The sequence below is a fragment of the Larimichthys crocea genome, unplaced genomic scaffold (assembly GCF_000972845.2).
Source record: "Larimichthys crocea isolate SSNF unplaced genomic scaffold, L_crocea_2.0 scaffold83, whole genome shotgun sequence".
NCBI lineage: Eukaryota > Metazoa > Chordata > Actinopteri > Sciaenidae > Larimichthys > Larimichthys crocea.
Window position 1 is genome coordinate 1,580,945 of NW_020860930.1, and position 18,293 is coordinate 1,599,237.

At 41.4% G+C, this 18,293-nt stretch overlaps 1 protein-coding gene and 2 long non-coding RNA genes across 6 annotated transcripts in view; 1 reads left to right on the forward strand and 2 right to left on the reverse strand.

Annotated features, from left to right (window-relative positions):
* Positions 1 to 11,351, reverse strand: part of tcerg1l (transcription elongation regulator 1 like) — a 14,367-nt gene extending 3,016 nt beyond the window's left edge. The window contains exons 1-13 of one of the 3 annotated variants that reach the window (XM_027277159.1): positions 10,722 to 11,351; positions 9,340 to 9,554; positions 8,749 to 8,835; positions 8,528 to 8,669; positions 6,988 to 7,143; positions 6,236 to 6,369; positions 5,338 to 5,403; positions 4,124 to 4,202; positions 3,919 to 3,989; positions 3,447 to 3,529; positions 3,015 to 3,166; positions 2,665 to 2,746; positions 2,400 to 2,502 (exon numbers count right to left, since the gene is read on the reverse strand). In XM_027277159.1, coding sequence (XP_027132960.1) covers positions 2,400 to 2,502; positions 2,665 to 2,746; positions 3,015 to 3,166; positions 3,447 to 3,529; positions 3,919 to 3,989; positions 4,124 to 4,202; positions 5,338 to 5,403; positions 6,236 to 6,369; positions 6,988 to 7,143; positions 8,528 to 8,669; positions 8,749 to 8,835; positions 9,340 to 9,540 — 1,356 coding nt within the window. In that variant the 5' untranslated portion in view covers positions 9,541 to 9,554; positions 10,722 to 11,351. Of the gene's footprint in view, positions 1 to 2,399; positions 2,503 to 2,664; positions 2,747 to 3,014; positions 3,167 to 3,446; positions 3,530 to 3,918; positions 3,990 to 4,123; positions 4,203 to 5,337; positions 5,404 to 6,235; positions 6,373 to 6,987; positions 7,144 to 8,527; positions 8,670 to 8,748; positions 8,836 to 9,339; positions 9,555 to 10,717 lie in introns of all 3 variants that reach the window. The other 2 variants (XM_027277157.1, XM_027277158.1) reach the window with 2 other exon arrangements.
* Positions 11,352 to 11,471: 120 nt separating this feature from the next.
* Positions 11,472 to 12,866, reverse strand: LOC113745551 (uncharacterized). 2 transcript variants are annotated; one of them, XR_003462187.1, is made up of 4 exons: positions 12,627 to 12,866; positions 12,191 to 12,283; positions 12,028 to 12,114; positions 11,472 to 11,932 (listed from the first exon to the last, which is right to left on the reverse strand). It is a non-coding gene; the product is annotated as an uncharacterized LOC113745551 (long non-coding RNA). The 2 variants fall into 2 exon arrangements; XR_003462188.1 differs by having other exon boundaries at positions 12,210 to 12,283; positions 12,627 to 12,864.
* A 3,869-nt stretch (positions 12,867 to 16,735) lies between these two features.
* LOC109138734 (uncharacterized) lies at positions 16,736 to 18,069 on the forward strand. The gene is made up of 3 exons (XR_002042004.2): positions 16,736 to 17,047; positions 17,744 to 17,821; positions 17,919 to 18,069. It is a non-coding gene; the product is annotated as an uncharacterized LOC109138734 (long non-coding RNA).
* The last annotated feature ends 224 nt before the right edge of the window (positions 18,070 to 18,293 follow it).

Here is an 18,293-nt window from a genome sequence, read left to right on the forward strand (position 1 = left end):
ATTAGGAATCACTCTATCAATTTTCATTGTTATGCTGACGACACCCAATTATATTTATCGATCAAGCCTGATGCAACCAATCAGTTAACTAAACTCCAAGCATGCCTTAAGGATATAAAAAGTTGGATGACCTACAATTTTTTGATGTTAAATTCAGACAAAACTGAAGTTCTTGTAATTGGACCCAAACACCTCAGAAACTCTCTTTCTAGAGACTTAGTTACTTTAGATGGGATCACCCTGGCCTCCAGCTCCACTGTAAAGAATCTTGGAGTTGTTTTTGATCAGGATTTGTCCTTTAACGTCCACATAAAACAAATTTCGAGGACTGCATTCTTCCACTTACGTAACATCGCTAAAATCAGACGCATTGTCTCTCAGGCGGATGCAGAAAAACTAGTCCACGCATTTGTTACTTCTAGGCTGGACTATTGTAACTCTTTGTTACTCAGGCTGCTCCAATAAGTCTCTGAGGACTTTGCAGTTAATTCAGAATGCTGCTGCACGTGTTCTGACAGGAACCAAGATCAGAGATCACATCTCTCCCATTTTGGCTTCCTTGCATTGGCTACCTATTAAATCTAGAATAGAATTTAAAATTCTTCTCCTTACTTACAAAGCTCTTCATGGTCAGGCACCATCATATCTAAAAGAGCTCATAGTACCTTACTACCCCTCTAGAACACTGCGCTCTCAGGATGCTGGGTTCCTTGTGGTTCCTATAGTCTCCAAAAGTAGATTGGTAGCCAGAGCTTTCAGCTATCAGGCTCTTCTTCTGTGGAACAAACTACCATTCTGGGTTCGGGAGGCAGACACGGTCATCACTTTTAAGAGTAGACTTAAGACTTTCCTCTTTGATAGAGCTTATAGTTAGTGCTGGCTCAGGTCATCACTTAGTTATGATGCCATAGGATTAGACTGCCGGGGGACTCCCCCTCCCCCCAGGGTTATGCCTAGCCAGGCACGGTATTGGTTGTAGATGCAGTCACATCTCCCTTACTGAAAACTCTCTCTCTCTCGCTTTCTCTCTCTCTCTCTCTCTCTCCCTCTTACCATCTGTGGACATACATGTCTCGTTAATGCATGTTACTAACCAAACTTCCAAGGGTGTTTCTGTGCTCTCTCGTCCAGCAGGTTCTCGTGGATCATGGCTGCTGCTGTGGTCCTGCACGACGTCCACTACACATATTACTACTGTCATTATTGCTACCATATCTGTTACTGTAATCATTTTATCAGTCATTGTAATTCATTGTCATTTTGTCAGTTATTGTAATTGTACAATATGTTTGTGTTAATTTGTTCTGTACACGTGGCATCCATTGCACGTCTGTCCGTCCTGGGAGAGGGATCCCTCCTCTGTGGCTCTTCCTGAGGTTTCTTCCACATTTTTTCCCTGTTAAAAGGGTTTTTGTGGGCAAGTTTTTCCTCACTCGAACCGAGGGTCTAAGGACAGAGGGTGTCACTCCCTGTACAGATTGTAAAGCCCTCTGAGGCAAATGTACTTTGTGACTTTGGGCTATACAAATAAAATTGATTTGATTTGATTTGATTTGCACAGGCAAAGCTGGCTGATTAGTGTCTGTTTCCATGGTTACAGTGTGAACAGGAAGTGCCAGTAGTCAAAGCAGCAGACCGTTCGTGATACAGATGTGATGTGCTGAGGTTTGAAATACTCAACAGGTGTTTTTACCTGATGACCACATTTTGAAGTCAGAAAACTATTTTATATCTTAGATTCCTCATTCTCTCAGTCAGCTTCATGAGGTTTAAATGTTGAACGAACGTTGAATGACGGTTTGAGGTTGTCACCTGAATGGTTTAATGGACAGGTGTGTCTTGTCTAAAGTTTATTATACAACACTTAGTTGACCAAGCAATCTGATTGGTCAATTAGACATTTAGAATGTGCTGAAATCAGCATGACATCACACCTGACTCAACTAAAAATATTACTCCGCCATCTCCAGACTGTCACATCCTAAAAATATAAAACACTTACTTTAATAAAGTAATACATCTAAATTTCTGAATATATGAATATTCAGGATTTTATGTTGCTGATAGACTGCCTTGTTAATGCAGGTGTGTACCTCGTAAATACAGGTGTGTACCTTGTTAATTGACATGTGTACTTTGTTAATACAGATGTGTTAATACAGACGTGTGTACCTAGTTAATGCAGGACTAAATGTTGACTAATCTTGACTTAATATTTCATGAGATAAAAACTTTTGTAAATGATTACATCGATCTTTGTTCAACACATTTTGACTTTTTTTCAAATGTTTGGATTACATCCTCAATCAGCTGTCACAAGAGTCACAAAGAGCTACTAACTTAAAAATAAATGTTAAGTCGACATATCTAGCTATTATACAGTATATTTTATGTATTACCCCTCTCTCGAGCATCATTTCCCTAAAATGAGCCACACGAATGTTGAGTGGGAGGAGCTTAACCTCTCCTGGACAAGGGACAAGTGACATTGGTTCTTCCATTCTAGAGAGAGACAGTCAGACAGACAAGACAGGTGTGTTATTTTATGGAACACCTGATAAAATGTTCAAGTCGACATCAGCAGGTCGATTTTCATAATGTAACAAAACAACAAACTCTGACATCATCTTGGTTCTGCTCTCTGATCGGCTCTCTCAGACTCACCTGTTCCTTTTGGAGTCATGTTCATGATCGTCATCTTTGTCATCATCATGGTGACCAATTGATTTACAGCTGGAGCTTGTTTCTGTCAGTAGAGACAGACAGACAGGCAGACAGGTGAAGTGACAGGCAGGTGAAGTGACAGACAGGTGAGGTGACAGACAGGTGAAGTGACAGACAGGTGAGGTGACAGACAAGTGAAGTGACAGACAGGTGAAGTGACAGGCAGGTGAGGTGAGAGACAGGTGGGGTAACGTACATTTAAAGTCACTGACAGGTGAGGTGAGAGTGAGGTGAAGTGACAGACAGGTGAGGTGAAAGAGGTGAAATGACAGACAGGTGAAGTGACAGACTGGCGCGTGTCGTCCTCTTCCTCTTGTGTGGTGGGTCCTCAATGATGCTACTGATGTCTCGACCAATCAGGTCTCCTGGTCTCTCCCAGACCGACAAGTGGATTGTGGGATTGAAGAAGAAGACCCGATCATCCCCGGTCCAGACCACACACCTGAACACACACAGATGACATCACAGGTGGCAATTAGGGACTCAGAGACTTGCAGAGACCCTCAGGTTTTGTAACCTAAAACCTGATACACTGGTTTCCAGCAAAGAACCTGGACCTTAGGCTGGGAGGTTCTCAGCTGTAAACTGGGTGACGGTTCCAGTCCCAACAGATGGAACAGAACCACATTAGAAGTCTTGAGGTCACCACTCTTGGATTGGACTTTCAGAACCTTTAGGTTCAATAATAATCCATAACAATAAACAAACTGAGCAGTAGTTACCATGGCGACCCTGGGACAGGAGTAGAGGCGACTGGATGTTTGTTTTTCTGTTTGTCTTCAACTCCTGTGGGCACACCAACACACTGCAACACACATAGCAAAAGTAATCACATCATCAGTTAAACAGACTGATCACCAATAAATAATCAGCTGATGGGATCATGGATGGATTACAGAACTTTCCTGATGGGTCTGAATTATTCATTTATTACTATTATTATTTTGTGTTAATGATTTTTTTATGCTGATTATTCCATGTTCTATAACCTTAAATATTTTTGTTTTTGTGTGGCTCTTTCTGTATGTGCCAGTCCATCAAAGCACTTTGTAAATTCTGTTTTGCAATGTGCTACATAAATAAAGTTTAAAATCCCAGGATGTCTCAGAGGGCAAAGGGGTCACAGTGTCACAAAGGTCACAGAGGTCACAGGGTTCTGCTATCTTTTCATCAGCTGATGATGTCAGAACTCACCTGTTTGTTGTCTGTCATTCTCTCTGTTGTCAGAAGCAAAGAACGTTTACGTCCATTCATCCCTTGTTTGTCTTACAGACAGAAAGAATAGAACTTTATTTGAACTGCTTAGAAACAGACAGGCAGACAGACAGACAGACAGACAGACAGACAGACAGACAGACAGACAGACAGACAGACAGACAGGCAGACAGACAGGTCTTACTGTGTCTGTAGTCAGTCAGCAAAGTGAATCTGGAAGAAAAATGTGAAGAGAAGATGGATGGATGAATTTCCTTCATCACCTGAAGAAAGAGAAGAGACATGATAAGGACAGAGAGAGGTAGCTTGTAGGAGCTGTGGTCAGAAGGTCATCGGTGTTTATTGTGGCAGGAACCTAAGAACCTGATGGTGGACACCAGTGGTAAAAATGGCCGTCAAGCTGAAGAAGGAGGCCTTCCAGGCTTTGTTGGCCCAGGGGTTCGTCAAAGCAACAGCTGCAGCTTTGGTACTTGTGGTGCCAAAAACCTGAATGTGGGAGGAGTTGAGGGAGGCCATGCAGAAGGACTGCCTCAAGGAAGTACTGTAGGATGTGCTCCAATTATCAGGATATCATACTGCCTCTCACAGACTATCCAGGAAAGTGCTGGAAAAAGAGGTCTCTGACCAGTTGTTAAACCTCAGAACCTTGATTCAGGAGAAAGAATGTGGATTCAGTCCTTGCTGTGAAATAGTCGACCAGCTCTTCACCTTTGCAGGGGTGCTGTGGAAATCATGGGTATTTGATAATCCAGTCTATATGTGTTTTCTGGACATGAAGAAGGCTGATTCCCGCAGGCAATCCTGTATGGAGGGAGTATGAGGTACTGGGGCCTTTGCTATGAGTTGCTGCCCCAAGAGAAGTAGTTCAAGTATATCTGGATCTTGTTCACATTGAAGGGTAAATGGAGTTGGATATGCAGCAGCATCAGTAATGCAAATGTTGTACTGATTGTTGTGGTTCAGAGGGATTTGAGATAGAAGCTGGCTCTCTTTTTTTCAGTTTATCTAGGTTCCAACCCTCACCTCTGGTAATCAGCTTTGGTTAGTGACCAAATAATGAGATCATGAATACAAGCTGTGAAAAGGAGCTTCCTCCATAGGTTGTCTGGGCACAGCCACCCTGAAGCTCAGAGTAGACCTGCTGCTCCTTCATGTCAAAAGAAGACTGCTGAGTTGATTTGAGAATGTGATATCCCTGGAATAGCCCAACTGGCACGAGACCTCTGGGCAGACCCAGAACCCATGGAGACCACATAACCCATCTGGCCTGGAACCTGCTTGGGATACATGAGGATGATACGTCCTGCTAAACTTGCTGCAACTATGACCTAACCCCGGATAAGAGAAAGGTAATAGACTTATGGACAGACAGGCAGGCAGACAAAGAGACAGACTCACCTGAACAGGTAAGACAGGCCACCTGTCAGTGTAGAGCTGAGGAGAGATAGGTCCAAATACACCGTGCTGATATATGAAACAAGAAGAAGAATGTCATTAATTCCCCATTATACACACAAACAGACACAGGCTTAATTTAGAAATTTCCAATTCATAACAGAAGTTCTCTAGGCTTAAGTCTCCATCATATTAGACATGAAACACAATCACCAGGAGGTGAACTGCATTTCTTCTACAGCAGAGTCACTTTACGTCTTCTACTGCAGAGTCACTGTATGTCTTCTACTGCAGAGTCGCTGTATGTCTTCTACTGCAGAGTCACTGTATGTCTTCTACTGCACTGTATGTCTTCTACCACTGAGTCACTGTATGTCTTCTATTGCACTGTATGTCTTCTACTGCAGAGTCACTGTATGTCTTCTATTGCACTGTATGTCTTCTACCACTGAGTCACTGTATTTTTTCTCCTGCAGAGTCACTGCACATCTACTGCAGAGTCACTGTATGTCCTCTGCTGCAGAGTCACTGCATATCTTCTACTGCAGAGTCATTGCATGTCTTCTACTGCAGAGTCAATGAACGTCTTCAGAATAGTCAATGTATGTATTGTTGGTTAGCTCAGTTGGTAGATCATCTGCCCCATGTACAAAGACTCAGTCCATGCTGCAGCCGCCCAGGGTTCTATTTCAGAGTCACTGTACATCCTCTACAGCAGAGTCAATGTATGTCTTCTTCAGAAGAGTCACTGTATGTCTTCTACAGCAGTGTTATTGTACGTCTTCTACTACAGAGTCACTGTACATCTTTTACTGCAGAGTCACCACACGTACCTGTTCTATCACAGTGAAGATACTTTGACATGATCATCGCTCTAATTTTTGAATAAAATTTGAAGTACCTGTGTGGGTGTAGACTGTATTATGTCCAGGCTGATGATTGGTCGTAAACATGCCCTTCTGCATTGTTGACTGGTCAAAACGAGTGGCCCCACCCCCTGGGATGTAAGACCTGCCTGTTCACTGTAATCTCCACCTACTGGATGACAATAATTTTAGTGATTTGTACTTCCTGTTTTATTTAAAATGGTTAAGAACAAGATTAGTTTTCTGATCTGTCTGTATTTATTTATTTTCATTAATCCAGCTGAAACATCAGTTTCTTATTTGAACTTTTACATATTTTATCGTTATCTTCTTCTTCTTCTCCTGACAGATTTAATCAGTGTCACATTAAAATTCAGCACACCACCAGCTGAGTGTTTGTTTATCTGCAGCCTCTGCAGTTATGACTGAAACATTTTAACTCTTTTATTGCTTTCCAACTAAAATAAAAGTCACTCTGATAAACTGAGTGAAGCTGCAGTCAGACCAGATTTCAGTAACCCAGAACCTGACTTCATGACTATTCCTGCATGATTTCATCTGTTCTTACAACAAACAACAGTCCCACCTCCTCTCTCAGATTGGATGAGCACAGATCACACTTCAGACTTATTGGACTGGAGGATTAATTATCATATTAAAGGAAGGAATCATATGTAAACCAGAAAACCATACAGAACACTTTATTTATGCAGAACTAAAAGTACTACCTGTTATAGCAATAGAACCCTAACTGTCACTGATCTGTCACTGACTAAACCAGACTCACCTGTTGGTGGAGGAGCACGATGAATCAGTTGGAACTGAGACAAAGAGAGGAGGTGCAGCAAGGAGGAGGAGGAGGCTAAGGAGGAAGAGGATGAAGAGGAGGAGAGGTCTTCTGGTTCGGTGTATTGCATCTTTGTTGCATCTCGTCTAGAACAACCTGGAGAAACAGATTTTAATCACTTTAACAGATATTTAACTAGAATTACAGAGGATATCAAGGATAATAGATTCAGAATATAATTTAATATGGCAGTTGTTAACAGCATTAGGAACATTGTTGATAAATATTGAAATATATCAGAGTAAACAAATTACTCAAATATATTAGAGACAAAACACATGACTCAAATATATCAGAGTAAACACACGACTTAAATATATTAGAGTAAACAAATGAGTCAAATATATTAGAGACTAAACACACAACTCAAACTTCTGTTCAATTTCTGTTTTAAGTAATAGAAAGAAAAAAATGTGAAGAAACCAGGAGTCTCACAATCGGACCAGAACCGGTTCTGTTAGAATGGAACCAACACAGGCACATGTCTGAGTTTGATCCACACAAGGTTAAAAAAAATGTTCATGTTCAAACATTTACATTGACTCTTATCATATATGGTGGTGTTAGCACCACCTACAGGCTGCAGAAGTCATTACAGACAATGCTTATGAACAACATGATGATTTATTTAAAATGTATGTATGTGAACACAAAATAATTTGTAATTACTGTCTGATCGTTGATTCTTCCTATGTTAATGTTTTTAGATTAAAATCATTTGTTTTTCTTCAGTAAAGCTCTGTCCCTGTCATCCCTGTTAGGTCATCGTGTTTTGACAGGTTGATTCATTAAACAGAAACATGTTTAAAGTCTGAAATCTGAAGCAGCACAATCTCCCAGAATGCTCCACCAGATGATTTTAAATGGACCAATCATGTTGAGATTAAATTTGACAGCAGTTTCATGTTTGTGTGTCTCAGCAGAAACAACACATTCACCATGACTGAGCAATGAACCAATCAGCTCCCACCAATGAGCACTGTTGTCATGGCAACCTGGCAGACAAGAATGCAGCAACTGCAGAACATATTTGGCCTCCAAAAGTTGCTGGTTTGATTCCAGCTGAGCTGCAGTAGAATAAAGGCAGCTGATTGGTCGCTTCTAGGAAGTACTTTATTTTCAGAATAAATTTACATGTAAACAAGAATTTTCTGCGCTGGATTGAACAGAACAGAACCTGCTCAGTAGCTCCACTTCCGTCTACAGCTGATGGGATGAACAGCTGACATTCATCTGTCTCATTAGGTACACTCCAAAACCTTCTGGGAACAGAACATGGTCCTGAATGGACCACAACCAGAATATCCATAACTCAGAATGTCACACCTGTGACCTGTGACCAAACGTGAACAACAAATCACACAAAGACCGATTCATAATTAAAGAGGAGGGGCTAACAGAGGAACCTTGTTCTGATTGGACAAAAAACAATCAAAGGGATGCCTCTGCCTCCACCTATCTGGGTCAGGTGATCTCTCACCTGAGAACTGAGGAGACAGCAGCATGCGAATCTGGGGGGCGTGTCGTCTGGGCCTCTGAATCATCTGATTAGTCAAGAGGAGGGGTTTGTCTATCCCCTGGAACCCACCCACTTCATCTGGTGTGATCCAGGTATCAGCTAGCTGCAAACATTTGAGCACAACATCATCATATGTTGTTTGCATGAACCTAATGTGTGTATGTGTCTGTATGTGTTTGTACCTTTGGAAGAGGATGAGGAGAATAAAGATTTGAAGAACAGTAGAATGGAGAGAAAAGAGGAACGACTTCAACAGCTGGACGTTCCCACTGAAACAAGAACAAAAAGAACATTTTTTGCTCATGACCACAGAACCATCAGTACCAGGAATGATCCAGTACAACCAGACAGACAGACAGACAGACAGACAGACAGACAGACAGACAGGTGTATTCATGTTTTTTACTTTCATGTTTATGTTTTTTGGTCGCTGTGGAACTTTCAAACAAGCGTTCATGGTTGAAACTTTCCGAAAACAAGATGTTAAACTTTATGTGGCATGTATAAAAGAATTGCTGTATGAGATAATTAACACAACACCAATATTTAACAGACTTTCATTTTGCCCTCATGAAAGTTTCATTATCACATTTACCTGTTAGCCTGTGTTTACTTGTTAGCCTCACCCCTGCCTTCAAAATCCCTGTTCTCAAATAAACATTTTGTTTGGTCATTTTCTGTTGCTGTGCGTTCATCCGCTGATCAGTGTGTCAATAAACAACCGCAGCAGACTTAAAGTAACAGCACCTACCTGTATCAGGTGCATGTGTTACCTGTGTCAGGTGTGTATGTCCAGGTATCCACACAGCTGGTGGGTAGAAGACTGGAGGGGGTGTGGTCTGGTACGTTTCTGCCGACCAGCTGGTCAACCACAACCAGTGGGGGACAGGGTCGGTGCTGATGGACCACCAGGGTCTTGTGGTGGTCACCAAGCCAACGGGCTGACCTTTAAACCTTGAGACTGGCAGCATCATGATGACATCGCCACCTGACAGACAATAATCAGGCCACCAATACGACTGATCAGACTCTTACTTTTTTCCCCTGTTAGATAAAATTCCCATCATGCATTGCAGAGGTTGGCATAGGACATCAATGTTAAAGATGAAAACAAATCAGATCAAATTAAAATTCAATTAAAGTTTTTACAAAGGGAGCTAAAGTGAAATCATCAGACAGTATATACTGTAATAACTCAGATTAGATTAGATTATTTAACTACATTTGTATTATCAGTAATTTTTCAATTCAATTTTATTTATATAGCACCAAATCATAACCTCAGTTATCTCACGACACTTTCCATGCAGAACAGGTCTAGACTGTAATCTTATAATTATTATTATAATTATTATTATTATTAATTATCTACATCAATTCCACCATAAGCAAGCACTTGGTGACATCGACTAACAATACTATATAAGCACAGTATCAATACTACATCAGTGCTTCACCCATATACATTCTTTGTTCTTCATCAATACTGAATTAAAAGTATAAAACCTAAAATATAAAACTAAAATCAGTGCATTATAATAGTTAATTAATGTCAGTACATCATCATATGACGTCACGTCTGTCACTGGAGAATCACTAACTGGTTCTACTCTTTAATTAATGTTTTTGGTTAATTACTGGTTATATTGTTGATTCTTATTAATGTGTCTGATTTTAACTTTTTAATATTCACATGAAACAAATGTAATTAGTCTGAACCTGTTCTTAAGAACTTTAAATAACATAATTAATTGTAATAATAATAATAATATAAATACATATGTGAGTAACTTGTCAGAACAAAACCACCACATTATCATTATGACGTCAAACATTTAAACTGTCAGGGTTGCTGTGGTCCACCGGTTGAGTGTCTGGTTTGAAGCCAGCTGCACACTCCAGTCTCCGGGTACGTGGTGATAATACAAATACTGATGTTTGATCCATTGATGGATAATTAATCAATAAACAGAACATAAAAACATGGCGAATGATAGAAATGAATTCAGAACATGTTGAAATACCCAGATTACTTTTATAGTCTAGCTGTGAGTCCCAGTCCTGCTGCGGATTCAGCGTCTGCAGCTCAGCGGAATATCGCGGCTCATAACGGGTTAATTAACGGGTTAAATGCCGGTATGTGTCACGTACCAACCTGCGGAGCTTCTCCAGCTTCTGTCCGGTAAACGGCTCCTCAGACCGTCCACTCCCTCTGGTCCGGTCACGTCTTGAACGTCGACTTGCTCTTCCAGCTGTAACTCGGAGGTCTTCACTGAGGTCCGCAAATCATCCTCCCACCCCAAGTGAAACTATAAACACAGCGGGAGCACGACGAGCAACAGTGACGTTAAAATACCAACAGACAGATGCGCGTGTCACCAAGGCGGCGGTCCGCGTGCAGCAAAGCCGCGTTGCGGTCACGGAATCTGTCTGTCTGTGTACCTGTGAGTCTGTCTACCTGTCTGTGTGCCTGTCTACTTATCTGTCTCCGGTACAAACCGATTAAAGCTCCAGTAAATGGAGCCGCTTTCAGATCAAAGAGCCACCTCCCGTTTAATGCACGCGCACGTTTGTGTTAGTTGCACATGTGTCTGCTGAAATGATCAGTAACAAAAAAACAAAACAAATGGGTTGTTTGTAGCTTCAGTGTAAGATAAGTAATAAATAACACACGAGACCAACTTAAATTACTATTCCTTTGATGTGTCAGACACCGTATATGTCAGACACCGCTGGAATAAAATATTTTGAATTCTTCTCATAAAATGATTGTGACAATGTGATTTATTCTTTAAACATTATTGATCAATCTCTTCCAAACATATCTCAGTGACAACTATACCAGTCACCTGATGTGTATAAATAAAAAGACAAACGTAGATAGATAGACTTTATTTATCCCAAGCTGGGAAATTATAGTGCAGCAGCAAATGTGTCTGAAAACAAAATTCTCTCAACTCTGTGGGCAACAGTGTAGATAAACAAGTTTAAAGGTGGGCTTGGAGGGCTCAGGGCACAGTTCAGATGAGGGTTGGAGTCTTGTAGAATCAAAATGTATTATGTAATTCCCGTTTATAAATTCAGTTGAGCAGCATAAACAACCCATTGTAAAAAAAAAAAAAAGTCACTTGTGATGGCATGACATAGTTACTGCACCAAACAAACTGATGCAAAATGTCAGTGTGGCAGGACTGTTGCCACCGTGGGTTCCCTCAGTACAAATCAGGCAGCCATTTGCAAATCACTTATTTTGTGATTTACATGACACACAATATTCATGAGACTCAACGCGTCTGCCAAGCTTTGCTGCCGTCTCTTCATGTCATCCTAATTCCTCCAGCCTGTCCTCCCAGGTCCACCACGCTACTGTGTTAAAGGGGAGAGTGATTAGACAACTGGATGCAGCTGTGCCAATCAGCTCGCTTGGCACTGCTCTTCTGAGCCATCTCCACACCTCTCACCTGCATCTGATACAACATGATCCCTCCACAGTCAGATTATTGTTGATGTTGCTTTGATTTACTGGGTGGCTCAGTGTAGATGAGTGCCTAAAAAGTACATAATGGACAAGGTTGACAGAAAAAAAAAAAAAAAACAAAAAAAAAAACAAAGACATATACAGACTGTCATTTGCTCTTGCCACCATGGGTTCTTTTGGTCCTCTCTTATGCCATCTCCTGTTGTTCTTTGCTCTGACTTCTCAGGTTCATCATGCTACTATGTTAAAAAGGGATACAGATATATACAGATTAAAAAAAAAAAAAAAACAAGTACAGTCATAAAAAGAAATTTTACAGTTCAGAATTAAAATTGAGCACGCAGTCACTACATAGGATATTCTCATTGTGTGTTGTGATTACAGCTGAACATCGTTGATTGAGTCAATGATAAATATCTATTCTTGTAACGGGTGTGTAAGGACCCAATTGCAGTAACCAAAACCACAGGATCGTTTAACAAAGAGTCTTTAATCTTTTCTTGAATGGTGTTTACAGCAAACAGGCAATAGATGTGCAGTCCAAAAACAGGCTAAATCACAGAGTCTCTTGAGAAGTCTAACCTCTTGTACAAGTCCAGCAAGTAGATGTAATCCAGCAGAACGCCACACCAGCAGACAAACACCAGTAAGGGAAAAAACACAGATCGTGGTCCGGGACAAAAGGCAGAATAGTTTACTGGGAGACCGACGGGGCAGGTTAGTCCAAGGCAGACAGGGTCGGCAATGGGAGATCAGTCCAAAGGAAAATGTTGGAGAGTCTTGCATGAAGGCCAAAAACAATCTGGCAATGAGTCTGTGAACCAGAGAGGCTTAAATACAGGCTTGATACTGATGAAGAGCACCTGAGTGCACAGGTGAACACAGTTGGCTGATGAGGTGGGAGTGGCCGGCAGGGAGAGTGGAGCAGAGGGGAGGAGAGTGGAAAATTACTGGTAGAGCAGCAGAGGAATGGATGTGACAATTCTATATGTAGTCTGACCCCGAAAATACACAGCATGCGGAACGGCTGCGTACTCCGCCGTCCGCCAACTCGCACATAATCCGTTTGTGATGCACTCAGGTGCGACTACCAAGTGTCGCGAGATCTCGTGATTACAAATGATTGAATTCAAATTACAGATTACAAATGACTGTTTACAGATTATCAGTTAAAGATTGTTCATTATAGAAGATCAATTTCAGATTATTGATGTATCCATCTTAAAATCTGGAGTCCATGAATAAAAATGTTTTGATGGCTCAGGAGAAATCTGGTAATAGCACACAATTTATGTAAAATAAATATTTTTTTGTACTGAAATGGAATGGAAAGTGGAATGACTTCAGATTATGAATAAATTATTGTCAAACTGTAACACTGACTTTATTAATTCAAATGAGCAACAGACATCAGAATATTTACCACATTTTACATTGCATTTATGTAAAAAAAATATTAATCCTTTTGAGGTTGTACATTCATAAAGAAATCCACCATAGCTGAGAAAATTGATGTCAACATGAAATGAATAGAAAAAAAGTCCAGTTCAGAGAACAAATATTTGGTCTACCACTGGAACCTTTCAAAATAAGATCACTGACTGCAGCTTAAGGGAAAATAGCTCACTGGTGGAGAGCCACACTTTCCATCTGGGGCAGTAATGATGAGCTGGTCTGTGGTGTTGACAGTCCTGCCTGTGGAGATGGAGCAGATGTGTCCTGAAGATCCGGACCGATGGGATGCTCACCTCCATCTTGTGAGTTTTATGTTCATGAATCCTGGAAACCACCAGTTCTACCTGAAAAAGTCAGACATGTGATGGACGAGCATGTCGTGAGGCCAGCGCCATGACAGTTTTTGTGTTGTGTTTATCTGTACTGTCTGTTTCTGTTCTGTCACTGTCTCTCTACCTGTTTGTATGTCTATGTTACCTTCCCCTCCCGCTTGCACTCTGTACACATGGTTTGTCACAAGAGGAGTTCTAGCCAATCTCAGCCTTTGAACCAGTACTATGCTGTTGCTAGTTGGTTTGTAATTTAAACCGGTTTTCTTTTGTTCAGTTCCTGTCCTGCTTGCCTGCGTGTCTGCCTTCCTGCCAGCCCGCCTGCCAGGCCAGCCATCTCCTGAAGCCCTCCTGCAGCTATTTCCCCCCCTGCACCCACTCTCCAGCCCATCATCCCCTTAGACCAGCACCTCTCCTTCCGCACACCTCCCGTATCACAACTAAACTTTTTCTTTTGACAGTTGTTGCCTCAATTTGGGCTCCTTGGTGAGTTGTGACAGAACATGAGGACCAGAGGATTCTGGGAAACTGGAACAAACAGCCAGAAGGTCTGCCATTAGGTAAAGCCTGTCTGTCTGTTTCTCTCCTTCTGAGGTTAAATCAGAAGGAGGTTAAACCCCCCCCCCTCGTTTTCAGGGGTGCTCTTTCCGTCCCGTGCCCGGCAGCTATAACCATCGGTCTCTGAGATATTCAGTAAAAAACACAATCCCCATTATAAGTGTATGGGATAGTCCCAATGTCACAATCCACTCCGGTCCCCTGCTTGCTTTTCCCTCTTACCTGCACCCAGTAACTTTCCACTCACCTGTCAGCCCCGCCTCCTCATCAGTCACCATGGTTTCTCCCGCCTCCCACACCTGCTCCTCATCAGTAATCAACCCTGTATTTAAGCACTAATCTCCAGACACTCTTTGCCAGATTGTTCTTCGCGTCATGCAAGTCTTTCCAGCACTTTTGTCCGTTTGACCTGCTCGTCTGTCTCTGCCCCGGTAATCACCTCAGCTTTCCGTCCCCGACCACGAGTTCTGCCTCAGTGTTTCTGGTGTCTGTCTGCCTGTTTCCCTGGCTGTTTGGAGGTTTCCCCGGGCAGTCTGTCCCCCTGCTCCAGTTTGTTGCCACAGACTCTCCGATTGAACTCAGGACTTATTCCCTCTCTCTCACCTGCCATATCGCCTGCTGTGAGTTTCTCAATAAGGAACTTTACTAAGTATCCCTTGCTGTTGTGCTGCATTTGGGTCCAACACAAGCCCGTTTCACCCAAGTGAAAATGTCACGTGTGGATGCCCAAATATTTCACCAAGAACAGTTCTAGGAGCACGTTTCAGGTCATTTGGAGTCGTTTGGTGGTGGTTTGTAGTGGTGGGTTTTTTATATATTTTTTAAATAGCATCACATACGTTGCAGGTTGCAGGGCCTTTGAACATCCAAATCCAAAGTGTGCCTGGTGCCGGTCCCCTCAGCGGCCACTGGAGGCTTAGGGTATGGGGAGTACTCCCTTCAGTACGGGAGGGAGGGTGCGCGGGGACTGTGGCTCGGACAGACAACCATCCATGGGAAACAAAATGGCTGACAAGGGGTGTGTGTGTCTCTCTCCGCGTACGGATGTTATATCTGTGTTGTGTGAAGCGCTGGAGGAGCGTGTTTTTGGTGTCCCCGACATATGGAGCCCGCAGGTCTGACAGTGGATCAAATACATTTTTAATTTCTAATCTAATAAAAACTAAACTCAGGCTTCTTAAATTTAAAATATATAGTTTTTATTTTTATAACAAAATCAAAATTAACAGCTGTACAAAATAAAAAGTGTGCTCCAGCAACGTTTTGACCTGTAGAGGTCTTCTTCAGGCCTGCGCACTTCTCTAACAATGGCTAACAATGCTCTTGTCCGGTACACACATTTTAACTATGTACAATGCAGTTTTGCATTAAATTAACTGACAACAAATTAAATAAATAACCAAACTGTTTTTACATTCATAGACATTACAACCATAATAAAATATATTTTAAATGTACAAATGTCTCTATATGAACTATTTACATACAACTTAACCTAAATATATGAAATAAATAATACAATTATTTTTAAATGCATCAAAAATAATAAGTGTTTTTAAATGTATAAAATATTTTTTACCTTATTTTTCAAGCCAAGAGATGAGTGTAAAAGGTAAGTATAGAATTGAAAATACAGTAAAAATAAGAAATAGAGATTACGAATCCGTTAGGGTTTGAAAAAGGTAAGTATAAAGGGTTAAAGTTAGGGTAACAGGTAAGTATAGGTTAGAATGACAGGGTTAGGGTTAAGAAAGGTAAGTATGGTGATAGTTATGTTTAGGCACAGTTAGGGTTAGGATGGGGGGAATACTCCCTCTGGTGCAGGAGGGAGGGTGCACGGGCCCTCCACCCGGTGGGCCTCCCGTATCCCCAGTCCTGAGAAGGTGGCTGGTTATGGCGGCGACACCTGCCGTATTGGACTAGTGTCCATCTGCCATCCATTATGAAAAAACCTTTTCCCGTATCCTCTTCCAGAGTCCAAGCAAGAGTGAGCTGCTGCTCTCCTCCTCTCCTTATATACAGTGACCCGGCTCCGCCCCTTTTTCGTGTCCAGTAACTCTCCGGTAAGTTCCCGGTACTATTTACAATAGGGTTTTACATAAAATTAACTTTAAAAAATGAAAAAAATGACAAAATTATGTTTTTACACATTATACAATCATTTTGCAACTTTTTTAACACACGGAACTTAAATATATCAAATTGGTAATAAAATTATATTTCAACATGTCAAAATTCTTAAAAATACTCTTGACATTATTTTTAATGTGTGAAATTATTTTTAAACCTAGTTTTTTTTTTTTTTTTAAAAGAGTGGCTAGAAACAGTAAAAAGATTGTAAATGAAATGAAGAAAAAAAGGTTACGTATCCGTTAGGGTTGAGTTAGGGTTAGGGAAACCGTAAGTAGTCAGAAACAGGTAAGTAATTAAGGTTAGGACATGGAGAGTGGGTGAGGTGCCGAGTCTCTATGCACGGGCCATCCTGTTCTGGTTCAGGTGAGTCCTATTTTAGATTGAGACCTTCAGGAAATATTGTGCCCAATTTTGTGATCCATTCCCTCTCAGCTCTGACTCTCTGTGCATTCTTCCAGTCTGGATCCCTCTGGAGGACTGTGGCTCGAACAGACGACCATCCATGGGAGACAAAATGGCTGACAAGGGGTGTGTGTCTCTCTCCGCATACGGATGTTATATCTGTGTTGGGTGAAGCGCTGGAGGAGCGTGTTTTTGGTCTACCCGACGTATTGCAGTCCGCAGGTCTGACACTCAATCAGGTAAACAGTCTTTAGAATGGGGATTTCCCCGGGTCATAGTCTTAAAGACTGTTTTGTTTACATGACTGTGTATCCAGGTAAGGTGTTTAAAAAATTGCCCCTGGGCTTAGAGCTGGTCAGTGGTTTGATTTTAGCTTTGACCAGGTGGTCTTGGAGATTTTTATTTTTTCTAAAAGCTGCTATAATTTTGTATTTTTTCAGGTGTTCCAAATTAGTAATTTTGTTATTAAAATTGTCTTTTTTTACTGATTAATTGTATTGCAGGTCTGGAATACATGGTGACGAAAGGGAGGAGCTCCCCCGTCTGTCAGCCGTGGCTCCAGGAAGGTTTTGAGGGCCTCCCTTCTAAAGGAGCGCGCGTAGCCCCTGGTGGCTAACGCTCTGAAGAGTGTTTTCGTGGCCATCATGAAATCGCTCTTGTGAGTGCAAATCCTATGGAATCGTAATAATTGTGATTTTAATAATCCTTTGTAGGTATGTTTCGGATGGTGGCTGGTTTTATGGAGCAGAGCATGGGTGTCTATTTCTTTAAAAAAAACTTTGATGTCTAATTTGTTTTTGTTGAAAATTTGTCCCCTTGTAGGTGGTGGTATCCAGGAAGTCGACTGACGTGGTGCTGGTGGTGGATTTCAGCTTGATGGACGGGTTATGATTATTCAAGGTAAGTAAAAACTGTTCAAATTCCTCCATAGAATGGGGCCAGACCCCCCCAAATGTCATCCAAATACCTATAATAATGTGTGGGTTTCTGTTTGCAGGATGCCAGGGCAGATGTCTCCCACTCCGCCATAAAAATGTTTGCGTATGCCGATGCGAATTTCTTTCCCATGGCAGTGCCTTTAATTTGTAGATAGAAATTACTGTCGAATTCAAAATCATTTCTTCTGAGAATAATTTCTAATAACTGTAAAATTTCTTTGTCTGGCCTGTTATGTGGATATTAAATGTTTTTTATAGCTTGAATGCCTTTGTCTATGTCAATATTAATATACAGACTGTCTATATCTAATGTAAACAGAATGCAATCTGAGGGGACATTAAGTTTTTTGACTGTCGACAAAATGATAGGTGTCTTTAAGGTATCCAACATGTTTGTTGGATAAGGGATTAATGTAGTGATCAATAAATTGGGC